A 13,752-nucleotide genomic window follows, 5' to 3' on the forward strand; every position below is an offset into this window, starting at 1 on the left:
CACCATTGGTTGAAGAGACTGTTTTGTTTTTTTAAAGATTTTATTTATTCATTTCACAGAGATGACAAGTAGGTAGAGAGGTGGGGGGAAGCAGTCTCCCCACTGAGCAGAGAGCCCGATGTGGGAATCTATCCCAAGACCCTGGGATCACGACCTAAGCTGAAGGCAGAGGCTTTAACCCACTGAGCCACCCAGGTGCTCCTGAAGAGACTGTTTCATTACCTTTGTATATTCATGCCTCTTTTGTTGTAGGTTAATGTGCCATGTAAATGTGAGTGTATTTCTGGGCTCTCTAGTTCTATAAAATCATTTTTTTCTACTTCTGTAAAAAAAAAAAATACTATTGTTTTTTGATAGGGATTGCATTGAATCTGTAGTTTGCTTTGGATAGTGTGAACATTTTAACAATGTTAGTTCTTTCCAGTTGTGCTATCTTCCATTTCTTTTGTCACTGTTTTATAGTTTTCCAATTATAGGTCTTTCACTCCTTGGTTAGGTTTATACCTAGATATTTTATTCTTTTTTGGTGCAACTGTCAGTGGAAATGTCTTAATCTCTCTGTTAGTTTGTTACTAGTGTTTAGAAACACAAACGATTTTTTTTTAATTTTATTTATTTGACAGAGAGAGAGAGAGAGATCATAAGTAGGCAGAGAGGCAGGCAGAGAGAGAGGAGGAAGCAGGCTCCCTGCTGAGCAGAGCCCCATGCATGCGGGGCTCGATCCCAGGACCCTGAGATCATGACCTGAGCCGAAGGCAGCGGCTTAACCCACTGAGCCACCCAGGCGCCCCCAAACGATTTCTGAGTATTTTGTGTCCTGCATCTTTATTGAATTCATTTATTTCTAATAGTTTTTTTTTGTAGAGTGTTTAGGTTTTTCCATGTATAGTATCACATCATCTGCAAATAGTTTTACTTTCTTCCTTACCAATTTGGATGCCTTTTCTTTCTTTTTGCTGTGGCTAAGACTTCTAGTACTAAGTTGAGTAAAAGTGGTGGGAGTAGACATCCTTGTCTTGCTCCTGACCTTAGGGAAAAGTGCTTAGTTTTTCACCGTTGACTCTGATGTTAGCTGTGGGTTTTTCATATAGATTTTATCCTTTTCAGGTATGTTCCCTTTAAACCCACTAAGAAGAAACTCAAGAGAGAGTTTTTAATAAGAATGGACGTTGAGTAGTATCAAATGCTTTTCTGCATCTGTTGAGATGATCATGTTTTTTTGTCATTCCAGGGTGTTTTCAAATTCAATCACTGCGTCACTCAAGGGCATGTGCAGCTGAGAAGACCACCTTTGGTAAGTGCAAGCAAAGAGTGGGAGTGGCCTGAGTTACTCATGGATGCTGCTTTCCCAGTGAACAGCCTACCAGTGACGTAAACCATCAGAACCTTTGTATTTTTTCAGGGTGTGAGTTTAGGATATACAATGTGATTTAATACATGTTTATATTGTGAGAGGATTACCACAATAAGGTTAATATTTCCAACACCTCATATAATTACCTTCTTTTTGGTGTATGTGGTGATGAAGTCTACTCTTAACTATACTGTATAATGTACCTGAGAGTTGTTAACTATAATCAGTATGTTACACTTGATCCCCAGAATTTATCTAATTTATAACTGGAAGTTTACCCTTGACCAGCATCTCCCCATATCTCCTACCCTCCAGGCCTGGGTAACTACAGTTTTTCGTTCTGAGTTTGCCTTTTTCAGAATCCATATGTAAATGAGAACATACAGTTATTGCCTTTCTCTTATTCCATTTAGTATAAGACCCTCAAAGCCCATCTATGTTGTTGCAACAGGCAGAATTTCCTTCTTTTTCGTAGTTGAATAATATTGGTGTGTGTGTATTTCCATTCTTTATCCATTCATCTGTTGGAGCACTTAAGTTGTTTCCTTGTCTTGCCTATCAGGAGTAATGCTGCAATGAACCAGGGAGTACAGACTTCATTTTCCTTCAGATATATACCTAGAAGTGGGCTTGCTGGATCATAATACAGTTGTTTTTAATTTCTTGTGGCCTCCATACAGTTTTCTGTAGTGTTTACACCAATTTATATTCCCGCCAACAGGCCATGAGAACCCTGAGTGTGCATTCAGCAGTTAGTGGACGGAGGTCCTAGGATTGGTTCAACAGTTGATGCTATTATGGATTTAGGATCTTTTCTTTTTTCTACTCGGTCATTCTACAGACTGGCCTTTATTATTCTGGTTTAAGGTCGGCATTATGGCAGTCAACATTGGCAAACGTCACCAAATAATTGGGGTAGTGCCAACAGAAGGATAGGGACAGGAGCATAAAAGATCTTTTACCACATGCAGTTTAATCTTTGACAAAGTAAATCAGGGGAACAGCCCTTAGTCACAGCCTCTCCAACAAACACCACGTGGCACTGGGCAGCACGACCAACTCAGGTTAATCCCCGCAAATCGCAGACTGTCCCGATTCACCACTAAGGACCGGGGCTCGGGCGGCCTAAACCGAACTGCGTGTCACGCTGCGCAGGTTTGCTGCTGATAAACAGCCACTTTCTGTGGATTAACCAGTTCTTACAGGCTTAGGTACAGCAAGGTCTATCTGACTTCAAGCAGTAGCGTTTTGAGAAAATTATAAACTGTGCATGCATAAGAAGGGTAGACCATCTCAAAGTGACCAAATCTCAGGTTTCCAGCTCTGGCTCAAGCGACAGCAACATCAGGAAGCGCGCCGCAGTGAAAATGGTGCGGGCGCGGGGAGGCAGACCCCGGTTCGTGTCCAGATTCCAGTGCTTGTGAGCCTGTCACCTGGGGCAAGGTGCTGAAGCCCCGCCCCTCCCTTTTCTCAGTTGTACAAATAGGAAGGTGTCTTTCATGTAAGGGAGCTGTGAGGATTCAGTGAGGTAGCGAATGGAAACCATACAGACGTCTGATGGTCAGGAAGTACAGTGGGGCAGCGGGGGTTGGTCCTGGTCGGAGCACGTGCGTACACAGTGGTTTCAGAAACACTCCCTGCCCTCCTGGAGCTTGAGGGTAAGGGGAGCAAGCATTTGTGAAGGAAGTGTGGTAGCCGAAGAAAGGGCATTAATGCAATTAAGGGACATTTCTCTTAAATCCATGTAAGTTATACTGCATACCAGTGGCTCAAAATTTGTTCACTTCCCTATTGAGGATTACTTAATTAGGTCCTGATGTATCACTTGGAAGTAATGGATGCTTTTTACATAACAGAACCATTTTAGGAATTATGAGGAGACTTCCAGTGAGTTTGCTAATGGAGAACTGTTTATATGGGTGATCATTTATAGAGCGATTTCGAAATTGTGTGCTGTGAGAATGATCACTGTAACACAGGAGCTCACGGTTATTGAATATTTCTGTCCCAGGGTTTTGTTCCAAGTACTTTACATGGATCAGCTCTTCTGTGCCCACAACCATCCTATGAGGTAAGCAGAATTATTATGTCCATTTTCCTGCTCAGAGAGGTTAAAGGACTGTCTCAAGGCTGCAAAGCTGGTAATAGGCAAAACCAGAATTTGAACTCAGGAAGTGTGGCTCCAGATCCCAGGCTCCTGAGTGCTACCCTGTACAGTGTTTCAGCGGAAGCAGAGCTGGGGCTCATTGGCTCAACTGTTGAAGCAAGGCCAGCGCTAATGAGCGCGTGTACCTAAGCAGGTAGGCGTCTGTTCTCAGGTACAGCTAAATAAAAAAGCTGAGTTGTGCCTGACTGGAGTTCAGGAACAGGATGTGGAGAATGCTCTAGTTCCTGATGGGGAGGAGTGGGACAAGGGACGATCCCATCATGGATGGGCCCTGACTGTCCAACCCCCCCCTTATTTCTCCTGGGGTCCCATGGGGAAAGCCCAGCTATGGACCACCCTCAGGGTCTGGGCCAGGCTGGAGGTGGCTGTCACTTACTAACAGGCCTGAGAGGCAAGGGATGGTGACTAGGGGATGGACACGTCCTGGAGGAGGAGCTGTAGAGAAGGATGTCCCCCCAAGAGCTCGGGGACCAGCAGGTACCCCGAGGCCTGGCTAAGTCCGCTGGACCAGAGTGATCTAGGGAGTGGGACCCATGGGCGGAGAGGCCGTCTCTTTAAATGGCTGGACTGGTGAAGTCCGTCTGTCCAACAACCTTGTTAAGACCAGTAACTTATTGATGGAAACAAATATGAAGTTTAATTTTAAACATGGCAAATTCAAATAAACCATTTGGTATTAGAGTAGAAAACAGTGTTTGTTCGACCACAAGAAACACTATCCTAAAGACCCAAGTGCAAGAACATTGTGCAAGTGCACATGTCCTCTGAAGCTACTTTATTAAGATCAAAGGTTTTCCATTACATTTATTTAGAAATCCTTAGCAGTCAAAAAGAAAATAAATTAATAGAAATCTAGACCTTCAAGAAGCTTTTACTAACAGTTTTTTTTAAATCTGTAAAGATTACAGGTTTGTCCATTTTAAGTTATTATGATTCAGATACATTCAATCATTATATAATGCCAGGAATGTCAGCCTTACAGCTATTAAGAACGTCTATATGAGTAAGTAAAACAACGGGAAAAAATATTTCAATTTCACCTCTTTCTAATGGACTCCAGCTGGGATCTCCAACTGGTGATCATGGGAATACAGAATTTTCTGATCTTGGATTTTAAATATATGGACTTAAAAATATAAACATTCCTCTTCTCTCAAATAGTGGCTGACATGGTCTTGGGAGCCAGCCGAACTAGTACAGTGAGGGGCACCGTGTGCGTCTCCTTGCTGAAGGAGGAGGGGGTCTGGCTGCAGACGCAGGTCTTGGGCCTTCTGCAGTAGTTATCAGCGAGCCCCTGGCGCTGCTTTACTCAGTTTCTAGACATCAAAATGGCCATGTAAGCATCACTTGCAAAGCCATGTACCTAGTATTTCCCAAATTGCTAAGGGGCATCTTTTCATTAAAAACAAACAAAAAACCCCTTGTTCAGTCCTAGTGTGAAAAGGGAGAGAGGTCTGGACACTTACATTTCGTATTAACACCCCATCGCTACCAACAGCCACAAGGACTCTGTTTCCACCCCGTTCCGCTACCCTCTACCCCCGCAGTAAAGAATTTGGACGCCGAAAGTATTCAGACAATTGCCTAGATAATTAATTACACATTTCCCATTACTCTTTGTAGAGGAGATTTTGATTTACAGGAGATTTTTAGCCAGCGTTCAAAGAGGAGTCTCCTCTGCCCAAACTCTGTGTAAGACTTGTATTTTCTTAGAGCAGCCCTATAACTTTAAGTCCGGCAGCCCTCTTCCCCACTCTTTTAAAAAACTAAATGGCTTGCTGTTGGGTTTATAAACTTAGAACTCACTGTTTGGATCATGTTAGGTAACACTTAGTCTGACTGTTTTAGTGTGTGTGTATCAAGGCCATTGCAGTAGTTTTTGTCTCTGTTTCTAACATAAACTCTGACATGTCTGAAGGAAACCCAGCGGATAGCGCTACCAAATGAGTGGTGCGCGTTTAACACTTGAGGATCGATCTGTGTATGAACAAAGGTCAAATATTTACATGGAATGTTGACCCTGACTTATAAAACTATTTTAAATTATGACATCTTTACATACAATTTATGAATAGCTCCATTTGATTAAAAAAATATGCCTTTGGGAGATTTCATAAATATATAAAATTTCACTACATTCTATTTTTTCTTTAAACATGACATCTAAACTCTACAAATCAACAAAAAATATTTTCTGTTTGAAAGTCACAGATGCAATGGTTTTTGAGTGGCAGGGTCTTAGTGCACGGAAGAATGGCAAGGCGTTCTCTTACATAACTTACGGCCCTTTCTAGTATCTTGAGCTATGTGATTTATTTGCTGAAGTTCAGTAGCAACAAGCAAAAATGAGAACCATCTAAATATAATACAGAGTCTTTCTTATAATTCTTTAAAAATGGTAAGATTAGGATGGCACCTGACTAGTGTTAAGAATTATTTTGATGATGAAGAGGTAAGTTAACATCAATTTAAAATCAATTGCACGTGTGAAAATCGATCACATTTTAACTGTATTGGTAACAGGTAAAACACCTACTTTTGGAATAGGAATCACATTCTTATGATTTATTGGATGGTGACTGCAGAAATCCTGTCTGATGATTTATAAATAAAAATGTCCTTTGTAATCATGACTTGCCCCAAGAGAACACCAACCTTACTTACAAAGACTAATCCCATTAAGGAAGGGCTTTTAGTGACAAATATAATCATTTAAAAAAGTTTTACCTTCCCTCATTAAATATTTGGGACACTGATCCATAGTCCTAAGAGGCCTTCTCAAGCTATGACATGCAGGCCACTCACTAAGGCAAATGTGTCATAATTCCTTAAATACACTGACTATATTGTAGATATGTAAGAAAAAGGTTGCGCTTTTAGAATAGTAAGAGGATGCCTTACTGTCAGCCCAGGTGAGCCTAGTGACCCATCCGAAGAAGGGCAAAGCTGTCCTGTTTGCCTGGAGCTGCTCACGGCTGTGAAGGTCATACCTTCAGCTGTGAGCGTCCAGACTTGATGGAGGGACCACATCTGAGACCCAACGAAGCACAACTCCAGTATCAGTTCCCTGGCTGTTTCTCCCTGAAAAGTCCAACCTCCCCTTGGAGATACAGCTGTATGTTAAAGACAACCAAAAGGTTCAAAAGCTCTGCTCAAAAGATGGTACTATGCAAATTTTGATTCTGGATCTTCTACTCAAATACTGTGCTTGAAGTAAGGCTGGAGAAAGATACAAACAAAACCAACATTCAGTTTTAAGCAAGACTGCATGTCTACAGCAGTGACATAGACTAACAAACCCTGCCACCGGGACAGTAACTGATTTCATCATGCACTCTACAAAATGCTGATCGTGGGAGTTTCCCTCAGTTACGAATGTAACCAGCTCACTGGAACCCAGTGGGCCTCTGTCTCTAATTTGTCAAAAGTTGTTTTCAGCTCATTGAATGCCACGGTGAGGTCATCATTTACTATGATTTTGTCAAAAAGATGACCATACTGATTTTCCATTATCTGTGCAGATTTAATCATTTCCTGAAAGTCTTCTTCCTGCAAAAGGAAATATTAAAACAAAATTTTGGTTAGCCAGGCAATTATATCACTTTACATGGATGCAGACATTTCCATAACCGGTTTATCAAATGCTATCCTGTGTTTTTTCTCTCAGCCACAAATAAAAATGACCCTCTTGACCTACAATTTCTTCAGACGTCATAACTTCATAACTCAACTGCTCACGCAAAGTTCCCACCTATCGTGAATTTCAGGATTATCACTCGCTCATCATTACAGGAATACTTCAGTCAACAGAATAGGAAGATCTAGTCATAGAAGCACAGAAAGCCATTACCATGCAATCACTCAAAAGGTACATACCTAAGTACAGTTCTGCTTTTATCAAGTTGTGGATCATACCATCTACTACACCATGTCTTCTGAAGGTAGTGGGGCTCCCGCATGCATAATTTCAAGCACCACTTACATTTTCTTTTTTTTTTTTTTATTTTTTTTTAAAGATTTTATTTATTTATTTTTACAGAGAGAGGGAAGCAGGCTCCCTGCTGAGCAGAGAGCCCAATGTGGGACTCGATCCCAGGACCCTGAGATCATGACCTGAGCCGAAGGCAGCGGCTTAACCCACTGAGCCACCCAGGTGCCCCACATTACATTTTCTTAATGAGCCTCACTGTACTTACTGTGAAAGGCTTTGCAGCACCTTGGTCATCTCTGCTTGAAATAATCTTTGCATTTTTTCTTGTCTCCCTCAAGCGCTCTATTGATGGAGGCTTTATAAATATCACGTAGGGCTTAAATTCTAGGGTCCTTAAATGCTTCACTGTCTGCAAGGAAGAAAATAAGTTTTATTTCTTTATAATGTCATGAGTGAATTTTATAATAAAACCAAAGTTTCTTTCAAAGGAAAAAACTCCTTAAAATTAAGGCCAGTAGCTCTTTCAATATATTATTCAATCAGTAGTTGCCAATTAAATGTCATAATTATATACCCCTGAAAAAATGTTGGAGAATATAACTTGCCTTTTAAAATGTTTTGAAATATTTTGAAATCTGTCATAATTCATACTGAACAGAAGCAGCTAAAAATAGCGTAAAACTGATTTTTAAATCAAATACTCAAGAGATGCTATGAGTCAAGTAAGTGTCTGCACAGGAAAGTCTTCCAACCATCCCATCTAAGCCTCTTCCATATCTCACACAGGAGTCTGTCATTCTGTCTTGTGTGCCATGCTATCCTTTGGAGTATCCTAAAAGGGCAAGCCTTCTGCTTTCCAGGAAGCTTCTCAACCTTCCCCCATCAAAATATCTTACATTATTTACACTACGCTTCTGAGGACTCACCTACAGTTGAGGGGGAATGGTAAAAGGGTGGGAGTTGAGGGATCCTCTTGACCTATGTGTCAGGGCCCCCCAGAATGTGCGTACAAATCATAAACTCCCCTGGAAGGTTAGTATGGGGGGTGGGGCCAGAGGATCTGTATGTCCGGAGGGCTAGTGAGGTTCTGGGGACGGAAAGCTGGACACACACCAAGGGAGCTGGACCCGACTAGACCCAGGGTACCAGCAGAGAGATTCGGCACAAGTAGGAGTATCCTGCACATCGCCAGTGCCTAAGTGAAGGGGTCAGGACGCTTTCACTCCAGACTCCTCTTCCTGAAGAGGAGTGAAGGGCATCTCCAGGCCATCCTGGGTCTTGGAAGTTGTACACCCATCAGTGAACAAGACTCTGTGGCCCCTGGGTGACAAGGACAAAGCTGTGGGTTGGGTCACTGCTGGAGGAGAGGTGGTTCAGTAAGAATTGAATGGCTTCACCCACTGGCATTCTCGGTCCAAAGCGTTCATAAGCATTCCCGGCCTCCCAGCAAGGATTCAGCCGACAGCTGCAGGAACCATCTCACTCAGCTCAGTTCCTGCAAAATGCCCCCCAGTGCTATGCAGGGGGTATACACTTGTAGAATATGTAGAGAATCAAAATACAAGAGGGCCAAGAAACAAAATGCCCACTGTAAAAATTACAAACACTTATAATCGTACTTAACACTTAAGAATACATTATACACGTAGCAATGTATTTTTTTTAATAAAAACTACACAGAAGAAATACCTAAGAGTCCCTGTACTTGGCAAATGCGGAACATAAACAAGAGTTATCAACAGAACCTGTGGCTTCCCCTACTTCTCTTCTCTAATATTATGGGTCTCCCCCGCCCCACCAGAGACCTCTCATATTACATTTAAAGGCTTTCGTCACTAGGAAAGCCTCAGATAGGCCAAGAGTGAGCAGCCTTCAGATTTACCCCCAGACTGAAAGGTTCCCGTGAAGTGTGGCAGCTCACATGGGCCAGAGGGCACTGAATAGCTCATTGTTCACTTACGTGAGGCTGAACATCCAACAAACAAACTTTGTTTTTAGCGAGGACAGACCGCACGGAGTCTATACTTGTGCCATAGTAGTTGTTTTTATATTCACCGTATTCAATAAACCTGTAGGAAATCAGATCTGCATCAGAGCCGTTCGTGAATTAATTACAGATATAAGTGGAAAGACATAATTCAAATATATAAAAAGATTTTTTGCTGAACATGTAATTTTTTTTTTTACTGTGTTCAATAAAATAAGTAGGGCCAAGTCCTCCAGAATGTCAATTTTTAAAAATCTTGTATTTTACATTTTCAAATCAGTAACACTTGCTTGTATTACACTTAAGCAGAAAGAAAGTACTTCAGCCCAGCAGTACTCTGTTTTCCATCACCTCTTTTTCAGAACTAATGCAATGCAATAAAACAGTGAATAAGCCAAACAATAGAAACTACTGAAATTTCACTGCACGCTGCAGAATAACCACACTCGGCTTTCCAGCGACAGGAGGAACTGCTTGGTGGCTAATGGAAGCAGGGCAGCCGATTACGTGCTATAAAAACACAATCGCTGTGCCAAACGTGGAAAAAAGCATTTTGATGTTTCAATAAAATCCCCAAATCCTGCATTAAAACACACACTGCTCCCTGATACCCTAAAATATTCAGGCTGAGCAAATGGAGGACCTGGGGAGGTGGGGCAGTTAGAGCTGGCCAGAGGACATGGTATAAGCAAGGTGACTAACAGCGTTTTAATTTGCTGAAGAGCCAGTGAGGGAGAGAGATGCGTGTGGAAGAAGATGGTGGGACTAGGGATCTAGTACATCGTTGTTAGTTTTTTTAAAGAAAATTCTATTCAAATTCTGTATTAAGACTCAGGGAGTAGGGTGGAAAGAGGCCACAATAACATATAAGCAACATTCCCTCATCCTTCAAAGTAACTCCTGCCCATTTAACTCATCAGAAACATAGCAGCTCTAGGTTATTAAAACATTACAGGTGAAGACTGGTAACACCTACTAACCGAATCCTCACCTTTTCATCTGTCTCAAATATTATAAAACTTAAAATTTATTTCAAACAGAAGGGAACCCTCAGTTGCCTAAAACCAGGTAGGAGAGGCCCAGGCTTAAAAACAACAGTCATACAAAAACGTTCCACATACTTGTTATTTTGTACATCTGTCTCAAACAAATGCTTGGAAATGAAAATATATTCCACACCATCGCTCTCCTGGCTTCTTCTTGCTCTGGTTGTGTCTGCAATTTAATTAAAAAGAGTTAATGAAAGTTGACATCAGCCATCCTAAGGAAGATACCAAAAAAGAAATCATCATGTATTGAGGTATTTTTCAGGGCATCTAGGTGACTCAGTAGGTTGAGCATCTGCCTTCAGCTCAGGTCACGATCCCAGAGTCCCGGGATCTAGTCCCACACGTCGGGCTCCCTGCTCAGCGGAGAGCCTGCTTCTCCCTCTGCCCCTCACCCTGCTTGTCCTCGCTTATGCTCTCTCAAATATATAAAATCTTTAAAAAAATAAAAAATAACGTATTTCTCATAAACCAGATTTTAAAACTTAGAAAAGAGCAAATTAGCTAATAAAGTGTCATTCAGATTTTCTACCAATAGGAATTGGTACTGATTTGAATATGGATTCAAAATTAAATAGCACTGTGTCTGTGCTATTCATTATTTTGAAGGCGCTCTACTATGTTAAATAAAAATGGTATTTTAACCCTTAAGGGAAAACTCCTGTCTTTTGCAAATAATATGCTTTTTATCATATTTACTGATCGTTATTCACTAAGCAAGTCTAACGCCCACGAGGTTGTAAGGTAAACGCCGAAATTATTTTACTGTCTTCACACACAACACATAGTGAGTATGTCATCAATGTTCTGTTTTACTGACTGAATTCGAAAACCTCTATGTGCTATTCATTCCTCCATTGCAAAATTATAAACACCTCAGAACACTACTGAACTTCCAGACGTGCAGTAATGTTGCCTGTCTGCTACTAAGTTATAATGGAGCAGAAAATACAGGGTTAACTATAAAAACATAACCAAACCTCCGGAATTGCATGCTGATTGAGGAAGCGCGAGTAGCCCATCTTTCCTGCGGATTATAGCTAAAAACTCTGGGCCCAGCCAACTTTGCAAAGAAATAAAGCAGGGCGACTGGAGAGGAATCAACCTGCAGGGGGGCGGAATTTTAACTTCTATTGCTTCTTAGCTTTGCCCGAGTGTGGGGACATTTACAGAGCATCGTGGCGTTCTGTGTGACTACATTTCCAGGAGCCCTTTTTTGGTGAAAAGAACCAAGAAAAAACAAAAAAGCCCTTACAAATTGAAGAGTATGGAGGTAATCCAGGAAGACTGATGGAGATATTCTAAAGCAGAAGGAATCAGTACCAGCTAAAGAATAACCCCTGAGCTATGCACTTGGCAGGTCAGACTCCAACTGACACAGCAATGTTTTCAGACGCGAACTTAGAACAAGTCTCAGCCTAACCCGTGAATAAGAGCAGCACAGAACACCCCCAAACCAATGCAGAAAAGGCTTAGAGAACTGAGCTGAGATGTGAACGATGCACACAAGTATCAGACTCATCCCTGAGCCACACGTGACAGGGAAGGCCCAAACCAGTATAGCAAAGACTTAACAGAATTGAACTCCGATTGAAACCACAACTCACAGGAAATGGGACAGAACTTATGTTGTAAACATAAAAGGGTGATTACTTGCTAAAACAAAAACATTCTCCAAAATGTTGACTCCCCTCCAACACCTCCTGCTTTACTCATTTTCAGAGTGCTCAGAGAGCTGTCTCTGGCCCAGAGTTGTAAGTGTAATCAGCAGTAAGGGTGGGCTATATCCAGGTTTTCACTTGCCGGGTTCGCACTGAAACTTCTCAGGGTTTTTGTTTGTTTTTAAAGTTAATCCTATATTTTCTGCTCCACTGTAAGCAGGACCTAGAGTTGATAAAATGTTGCATTTGTAACACCCCCAATGCAATTTAAAAGAGCCAATAAATTTTGACCAATTCTCAAGGGGAAAATGGCAGATGGCAACTGTGAATGATCCAGAAGTTAGAACTACTGGACAAAGACTTTAAGGCAACTATTTGTAACCATGTTTTATAGGGTAAAGGAAAACACATCTGAAATGAATGAAAATATCAATTCTCAGAGAAATAGAAACTATAAACAAGAACCAAATGGAAAGTTTAGAAAAGAAATATACAGTATCTAGCAGAAACAAGTTACTAGATGGGTAAGTTGCTAGAATGGGGAGGACAGAGAAAAAAGCTAATGAACTTGAAGGTAGATCAATGGAAATTATAAAATCTGAGCAACAGAGAAAAAAAAAGATTGAAAAGATATAAATGGAACCCGAGGGACCTGTGTAATGTGTAATCTGGATGCCAGAGAAGACAGAAATGATAGTGAGGCAAAAAAAAAAAAAAAATGTTTTTCAAGAAATAATGGCCCCAAACTGCTAAAATTTGGTGGAAGACATACATTTCACAAATTTCAGAAGCTCAACAAATCTCAAATAGATAAATTCAGAGAAAAATCATGCTAGACAGCAACAAAACCAGAGTACTAACAGCCAAAGATAAAGAAAAAAATCTTGAAAGCATCTAGTAAAAACCAATACAGTACATATAAGGAATAATGATTTCTGTGACTACAGATTTATTATAAATCATAAAAACAAGGACTCAGTGAAATAATATCTACACCTAAAGTACTGAAAGATAAGAACTTCACCTAAAATATCCTTCAGGAGAAAAAGGCAAAATATCTTTTCAGAAGGAGAGAGACTAAGGGAATTCATCAGCATATCTGTTCTAAAAGAATATTCAAGGAGGTTTTTAGGCTAAAAGGAAATGTTAAGAAGGATGTTTTATCTTCAAAGAATGAAGAAAGAGCAACAGAAAGAATAGTTGAGTAGAAACAGAAGTCTATTTTTTCCCTCTTACATTCCATATATATATGCGTATATGTATATGTGTGTATATATATGTATATATAATATAAACATACTGTATATATAGATGTGTATAGATGTATATATGTATATGTGTATGTATATATATCTAATAGAGACATATTGTGTATATAAAATTATAGACATGTTATATATACTATATATTTTAGACATTATATGTATATGATTTATAACAGACATATATAATAAACATATATATATATATATATATATAAACTGATTTAGAAATTGTAATACCTAGTAGAGTTTTCAGTGTATGCAAACATAACCTTGTCAACTAGCACAAAAAGGACTAGGGAAAAAGACTCATATGATTGAAAGGTTTCTATATATTATGTGAA

At 40.4% G+C, this 13,752-nt stretch overlaps 1 protein-coding gene and 1 long non-coding RNA gene across 2 annotated transcripts in view; one reads left to right on the forward strand and one right to left on the reverse strand.

Moving 5' to 3' along the window:
• The window catches only part of LOC125107859 (uncharacterized), an 82,669-nt gene that overhangs the window by 61,352 nt on the left and 7,565 nt on the right, over positions 1–13,752 (forward strand). Inside the window, exons 3-5 of the long non-coding RNA XR_007129675.1 lie at positions 1,232–1,294; positions 3,366–3,425; positions 7,189–7,389. This is a non-coding gene — a long non-coding RNA (uncharacterized LOC125107859). The remainder of the gene's footprint in view (positions 1–1,231; positions 1,295–3,365; positions 3,426–7,188; positions 7,390–13,752) is intronic.
• MPP7 (MAGUK p55 scaffold protein 7) overlaps positions 4,249–13,752 on the reverse strand; it is a 285,707-nt gene continuing 276,203 nt past the window's right edge. Inside the window, 4 exon segments of the mRNA XM_047743326.1 lie at positions 4,249–7,070; positions 7,718–7,861; positions 9,413–9,521; positions 10,561–10,654. Of these exon segments, the coding sequence (XP_047599282.1) occupies positions 6,891–7,070; positions 7,718–7,861; positions 9,413–9,521; positions 10,561–10,654 (527 nt within the window). The 3' untranslated portion in view covers positions 4,249–6,890.

Source organism: Lutra lutra, chromosome 8 (genome assembly GCF_902655055.1).
Source record: "Lutra lutra chromosome 8, mLutLut1.2, whole genome shotgun sequence".
NCBI classification, from domain to species: domain Eukaryota; kingdom Metazoa; phylum Chordata; class Mammalia; order Carnivora; family Mustelidae; genus Lutra; species Lutra lutra.